At 32.6% G+C, this 7,518-nt stretch overlaps 1 protein-coding gene across 1 annotated transcript; it reads left to right on the top strand.

The window, feature by feature from the left end:
- Positions 1–3,664: 3,664 nt before the first annotated feature.
- Positions 3,665–6,596, top strand: LOC141717517 (auxin-induced protein IAA6). Its single transcript, XM_074519633.1, has 3 exons — positions 3,665–4,165; positions 5,485–5,578; positions 6,331–6,596. The coding sequence occupies exons 1-3, from the start codon at positions 3,760–3,762 to the stop codon at positions 6,404–6,406; spliced, it is 576 nt and encodes a 191-aa protein (XP_074375734.1). The 5' UTR covers positions 3,665–3,759; the 3' UTR covers positions 6,407–6,596.
- The last annotated feature ends 922 nt before the right edge of the window (positions 6,597–7,518 follow it).

Below are 7,518 nucleotides of genomic sequence, written 5' to 3'. Positions count from 1 at the left end.
AAGGATTTCAGCAAAGTCAAAGTGAGCCTACATTATTTTTCAAGTACAATGAAGTAGGTAAAATTCTTATTGTAAGTGTTTATGTCGATGATCTTCTCAATACTGGTAATGACGAATTGATGCTTAAAAATTTTAAGACTTCAATGTAAAAGGAGTTTGACATGTCAGATTTGGGAAGAATGAGATTTTTCTTGGGGATTGAAGTATTGCAGAATTCTGATGGGATTTATATTTGTCAGAGAAGTTATGCGTTGGAAGTTATAAGACGTTTTAATATGGAAGGTAGTAACAGCGTTCGTAATCCTATAGTCCCTGGTTCAAAGCTGAGCAAAGATGAAGCAGGGGTGAAAGTGGATGAGACATATTTTAAACAAATAGTTGGTTGTCTGATGTACATCACAACCACTAGACCATACTTAACATTTGTAGTGAGTTTAATTGCTCGCTTTATGGCTAAGCCAACTGAGATGCATTACCAGGTTGCTAAAAGGGTTCTCAAGTACTTAAAAGGAACCACCAATTTTGGAATATTATATAAAAGAGGAGAAGTTGGAGCACTGGTGGGGTTTACAGATAGTGACTATGCAGGAGATGTTGACGACAGAAAGAGCACTTCCGGTTATGTGTTTCTTATCAATGGTGTAGCTGTTGCTTGGTCATCGAAGAAGCAACCAATTGTAACGTTGTCAACTACTGAAGCCGAGTTTATTGCAACAGCTAGTTGTGCTTGTCAAGCTGTGTGGATGAGAAGGATATTACAAGAGCTGGGGTTTGTGCAAGAAGGAGGAACAACCATAATGTGTGATAACAGCTCAACTATTAAACTGGCCTTAAATCCAGTTTTGCACAGTCGCAGCAAACACATCGATGTGAGATTTCATTTTCTCAGGGATCTTGTGCATGAGGGTACTGTTCGGATGACGTTTTGTGGTACACATGATCAAGTTGCTGATGTACTGACAAAACCTTTGAAGTTGTAAGCTTTCGAGAGACTCCGTGAGCAGTTTGGTTTATGTGAAGTACCTGTGCTGAACTAAGTGCAGGAATTAAACTAAGTGCAGAACTTAAACATCTGCATTTACTTTAAGGGAGGGTTTGTTAGGAATATATTAGTTTGAATAAATTAGCTTGTTATCCCTTGTTTCTAGGAGATTTGTTAGGCTGGATTAGTATTGTTAGGTTTTGATATTATCTCGTTATTTTTGTTCTATACTCTGCCTATATAGAGAGGCTGCTATTTTTCCTTTAATAGATGCGAAGTCTTTAGTTGTTTTTACCAGTGTCTTTAACAATATTTAATCCCATAGGATATTGAGTTGAGAAAGTAAGTTATGAACTAATAGCTAACGTCTCATGATCACTATTCTATCATAGTAATCCACTGTTGTGCGAACGAACATGTTTGATATTTGGAGTATCTCAATATGATATTCGAGTATCAAGTGGGGTTTAAGTAGTTTTGTATTAATTATAACAGTAATTGAAGTTAAACCACTGTCTAGCATCGAAAAAAGAATCTTTATATAGCATCGGTTTAACGCGAATAATTAAATTGATCTTGTCATGTGTGGATTTGCAAATGAAAGATTTTGTAAAATGTCAATGGCTTTTTATCTAACTAGTTAGAAGTTTAGAATCTAACTCGTTCAAGTTTAGAGTACCTTGACCAGTTCTAAACTATAGACTGATCGTCCCCATTTATCTGTTTTATTTAATTTTTAATGATTAAATATACTTAACTTCGATTATAAACAAAAATTTATTATTTCATTAATATAAAAATATTGAAATATATTTATTGAATATTAATAATATTATTTTTATAAATATTTTTAATAAGATATCATACAATTCTTTTAGTTAAAACTGAATAATTTAACTGCTAAAAGTCAAACAAGACGGAGAGAATATATATGTCTGAGACATATTCAAGCAATCAACTAATTAATTCCATGTTTGGCATAGACACAAAGGCAGGCACACACTGATGCAATAATATTATACTCCTATAATGAAGTGAATATTATAATATTTTATATGAATGTGGGTCAAAGCCTATTTTAACTGTTACCTAATTACATGAAATTAATTCAGGATTAAGGATTTAGTTGATGATTAAGTTTGAATATCTTTATAGAATAGGTAATCATCATCACGATAGTGAAAGCCAACATCAGAATTAGAATCAAACTAATGATCATGTGATCTTTATTGATTTTACAAGATGTGATTAGTTGTGTAGAACAATCAATAATCTGGAAAATGTTCGGATATTGCATTTTTCCAACTCGGTTTTCACATTGATTTGGGACTTCAAGAAGCCATGTTACATGATTCATGATCTTGATATGGTCTCTAGAGGCACAATCACATTTTGTACTAGCCAGTAACTAGTACAAAATTATATTATGCTCAATTATATTATATTTATTAACTGAATCTTAAACTTGTGTCGATGTCGAACTAAATTGTAACCGAACATTTTTCAGATCAAATACTGAACTGTTCTTAAACGTATTAACTCATTTTCAATACAAACCAGGCTCCACGAAAATTTTGTTCCGAGTTCTAAAAAATCATCATATTATTTAAATTTGAGAGAATTGCATTTTGTACCCTTAAAGTTTAGCCAAAAATCAATTTTATATACATACTTTCAGAAATTGCAGTTTGAAATTTGATCCATGTTGCACCCTTTTTGCCAAATTTAGTCAATTTCTTAACCCAAATTATTGTCTTTAACAACATGTATAATCTATTCGTGAACTAGAAAAGATGAGATATATTGTAGTAGATAACAATTAGTGCTAAAAAATTAAGCAAAAGGGTGCATGTTAAATCGGATTTCAAAATAAGGGAATGCGAAATGCAGTTTCTGAAAATAAGTATATAAAATTGAGTTTTGACCAAATTTAAGCAGTATAAAATACAATTCTCAATTTATTTTTTTGTCAAAATACATGAGATGAAATTTCAGATATGATGATATGAACAAGGGCGGGTCACTATTGCCCACCATGCCCGCAACTATTTGCAAATGTGTACAACAACTTTGTGGACATGAAATTGTTGCATAACAAATGCAAACCGTGTTTGCAGGCCATACAATGGAGCCCCTTAATCAAAGATAAGATCACATGGTATGTTTTGATTCAAAGGATCATATGTACATAATTGAACCCACCTAGCTTTTTAAATTACTCATCAAATATCATTAACCTTACAATCAATCTTCCTCCACATATATTTATTCCACCAATAATATAAAAGTGTAATGTACAGGCACAAAAAATGGTACAAAATATTGTTATAAAATGATGTGTTATGACTGATGTAACAGTCTGAAATAATTTAATTGGTCTTTTGATGTAAATGCATGGGGTCTATTTTCATTTAACCAATAAAAATTTGACACTTAATATTTTATAATTTTTTTGATAAACAATTTGATACCCCTAATATTTTTAATTATTTAATTATATATTGTCGGCTTGTAATACAATTTCTCATTTGTTGACACATAGTTCCCCACACTTGTAACTCAACCCAACGACCACTTTGCCTCAGCTTGAACTGTCTTTGCTTCCACGTCATCACACACACACACTGCACAATCAAGTATACTCTATATATAAAAGGCTAGTTTCACTTCATTTTTATCAAAACCTAATTTCCACTTACTCACACAAAGGCTAGCTAGCTAGCACTCTGTAACTTGATCCCTGTAAATCGGGTACGTACAGGATAAAAATCCGGAAAATGGCAACACCGGGATTAGGGCTTGAGATAACGGAGCTGAGGTTGGGACTTCCATGCATGGGAGTTAAGTCTGCAGAGAAAAAGAGGGCGTTTTGGGAGATTGGTGTGGAAGAAAATGGATCTAGTAGTACTATCAGTACTGATGAAAACAACAAAAAGAGTACTGATACTAAATGTTACACTAAGAGTAGTGCTAATCAAGGTGTTGTTGGTTGGCCCCCAGTGTGTTCTTACAGAAGGAAAAACAGTTTCAATGGTCGCGAAAATGGCTCGAAAACGTACGTGAAAGTGAGCATGGATGGTGCTCCTATTCTAAGGAAGATTGATTTGGGCTCTTTTACTGAGTACTCTCATCTTACCATGGCTCTTCAGAAGCTCTTCCACTGTTTTGACCACAAAAACGCTGGTAATCATTTTCACATACTCATTTTGTGTGCATTGCTTTAGTTATTCTCTTGAGTATGTTATATATATATATACACTCGCAAACAAACTCATAACTCCTCAGCTCTTACCATGTTAAGTTACCGGTTCTCTTATAATTCAGGTTGATAGAAGTTGAGCTTACCAATCTCGTACTATAATTTAACATTGGGAGTTATGATATATGGCCTAGGGGTGTAGACTTGTAGTTGATCGAATAAGAAAGTACATACAATTGTAGTCCTTAATCCTCCTTAATTATGCGAAAAGTTGAAGTATTGCATGTCGCCATGCACGCACACACCACGTAAATAATTTACCCGGAAAAGTTTGGTAGATTTATAGTACTCCTTGTGTTCCACCGAATTCTTTACCGGAGGACGGGGAATCAACACATATTTTAAGCTTTTCGTAAAACATGATTTTCTAAATAATTTTAAATATTTTTTCTTATAAATAAATTATTTGTGAGACAATCTCTCCGAATTTTCTCAAAAATGGAAAAGAAAATTTTGGAAAGAAAGTTGGTAAAATTTTCTCTCCCAATTATTTCCGTTCTCTCCCTGAAAAACTCGGAAACATGCTTACGAATTTATTGTTAAAAAAATTTTATTTCTCTTCTTTTCTTTTCTCTCTCATTTTCAACTCGGGAGATTGGAGGTAATTAAATGAAAGCTAATTAAATCGGAGATCACTAGCTTAATTGAGGCAAAGGGGATTATGAAGGTACCCTATTCTTATTTCAAAGTAGATGATAATTACATATTCATTTGTATATACTCATTTGTATATTCAAATTGAAAATATTCTTATGTATGATCAGGCTAAGTTTGTCTAAGTTTGTCTGATTTCAATAAAGGGTGTGCAACTATAAATCGAGATTGTGCACATATCACCTCCCATTCTTAATATTTTCTCTGTCCCTCTCATTTGTTTACACTTTTTTTTGCATGTCTCTTCCAATTGTTTACATTTCAAAATTTTCCTGAAATAGTAAAGTTTTTATAATTTTTAAAATAACTTCATCGGCTACTTCTCTCTACTATACCCATTTTATACATATAATATTAATCGGTCACTGTGTGCTATTTTCTGTTCACCTTCTCGAGTTATCATCTGTCGAAGTATTAGCACTGTGTGCTATTTTCTGTTCACCTTCTCGAGTTAGATTGTCATCTCACTATTGTCCTAGGACTCGGAAATAGTTAAAATTGTACTGGTAGTATGAATGTAATTATAATGTCATTTTGATCTACACATTATAACTGCACATATTAATGTTGTGTGTTTTTTTTATGGCAGGTGAGAAATTGAAGGATACTGAGAATAATGAATACGTTACTATTTATGAAGACAAAGATGGGGACTGGATGCTTGTGGGAGATGTTCCTTGGGAGTAAGTTTTAGTACATAATTTTCTTACCTACAAATAACAAATTAAAGTCTCGTTTGATATTGCTTTGTTATTATTGTTGCAAATAGCTATAGCAGTTTTTTGCTGAAAAGCTGTCAGAGATGTGTTTGGTAAATTCTAAAGGCTGTTGTCTGGAAAAGCGTTTTTGGTATAAAAGCTGTTAGCAAAAACATGTCCCTACATGTTTTTGAAAAAAATTGTTTTCAGTTTTTGTAAGAAGTAGCTATCACTTTCACCATCAAACATTCTCAAAAACATTATTTTTATATATTATATCTCAAATATGTATAAATTAAAAAAAAATTACCAAACAATCATCTAATTTTCCTGACAGCACTTTTTCCACCATCACTTTTTTTCACACCACAACAGTTTTCAACAGAACTCCCAAACGAAGCATAAATTAATTTTGATTAGTATCCAGTCACGGAATGGCCTGGACTAATATAGACGATATTTTGATGTTATTCCGGGTTAATAACTTTTTTTACTCATTTTAAAATAAAATATCGGGATTCAAAAAAAATAGTGTTAAAATTTCCGTTTCAACTGAGATTTCAGCCTATGTTCACCTGGGTTGCGTTGCGCCCCTTGTAGTAAGTAGTTACTAATTGATCGATACTTACTTAACAAGAACTGAATTAAGCAATCATTTAATTTCATTAATATTCGCGTAATTTACGTAATTTGTTATATTATTTATAATTAATTTGTTATATATATATATTGAGCAGGATGTTTACTGAATCATGCAAAAGATTGAGGATCATGAAGAACGCGGACGCTAAGGGCATTGGACTCCATGTGTAGAGATTTCTCAAGCTAACCAGGCGTTGTATCAGTTTAATTTTAATGTATTGAATTATGTATTGTTTAATTAACTTGAAAAGTACTTTGCAGGTTGTTAATTTCTTTCATTTGATTGAAAACTTGACCAATATAAGTTGTAATATGGAGTCGGTTTTATTTTTGAATTAATTTATTCTATGCAATTCGGAATCGTGTGGTGTAGAATAGCCTCCAAGTTCGTGATAATATCTGTTAAATAATCAACTCATCTCATAAATAGCTTTCATGATAATATTTGTTAATTAAATAACCAACTCATCTAAAATTTTAAGGAACAGAAAAATATTCGAACATGATCTTATACTCTTTAACACTCTTTCTCAATCATACGATACTTTTCGCTACGATTGAAAACGATATATACAACAAATATCAATATCAATACCAACAAAAAATATTTAAATTAAATAAATGAAGGTGGGAGGACCCGAACCCGAACCGAACTCTGATACAATGTTAAATAATCAGTCACACTAAAACCTTAAAGTGATAGATGAAGGTCCGAACATGATCTTATATTTAACAAACTAGAGTTCATGTGATTATATGGAACAAGTAAGATTTGTTAATAGTAATAATTTACGTAATGCACGTTGACTTCATATGCTAGTACATGAACTGAAACTGCAAAAGAAATTAGTTAATAAGTTAGACAAATTAAGCTCCCGAAACCCAAGATTGTCATTTTACTTTTCTTGTGGTTTAAGGCTTTTATATATACCGGGGGTCTTGTCTTTTGACATGGTTTGATATGTTAGTTTGAAGAGCGTCAGTTTTGTCTTTTTTCTTATCATTTCATTGTTTTTCTTTCAAAGCTATGGCATCGTCTAGTAGTATCATTGATGCTATGAATAATATCACGCTGGAAGACGAGGAGGAAGATGTTTTGGCTTTTGAGATTGGAGGAACAAAAGGGAATAATCAAGGTTTTACAAACTTCGATGCTAAACTATGTGTGGTGGCTCGTTTCTTGACAGAAGGTCGAGTGGATTTTCAAGCAATGCAGCAGACATTAGCGTCTTTATGGAAACCTGGGAGAGGGGCTTACATGAAGGAGTTGGATACAAACTTAT

This window comes from Apium graveolens, chromosome 4 (assembly GCF_009905375.1).
Source record: "Apium graveolens cultivar Ventura chromosome 4, ASM990537v1, whole genome shotgun sequence".
NCBI classification, from domain to species: Eukaryota; Viridiplantae; Streptophyta; class Magnoliopsida; order Apiales; family Apiaceae; genus Apium; species Apium graveolens.
The sequence above is the reverse complement of the archived record's forward strand: the minus strand, read 5'-3'. Positions and strand labels throughout refer to the sequence as shown.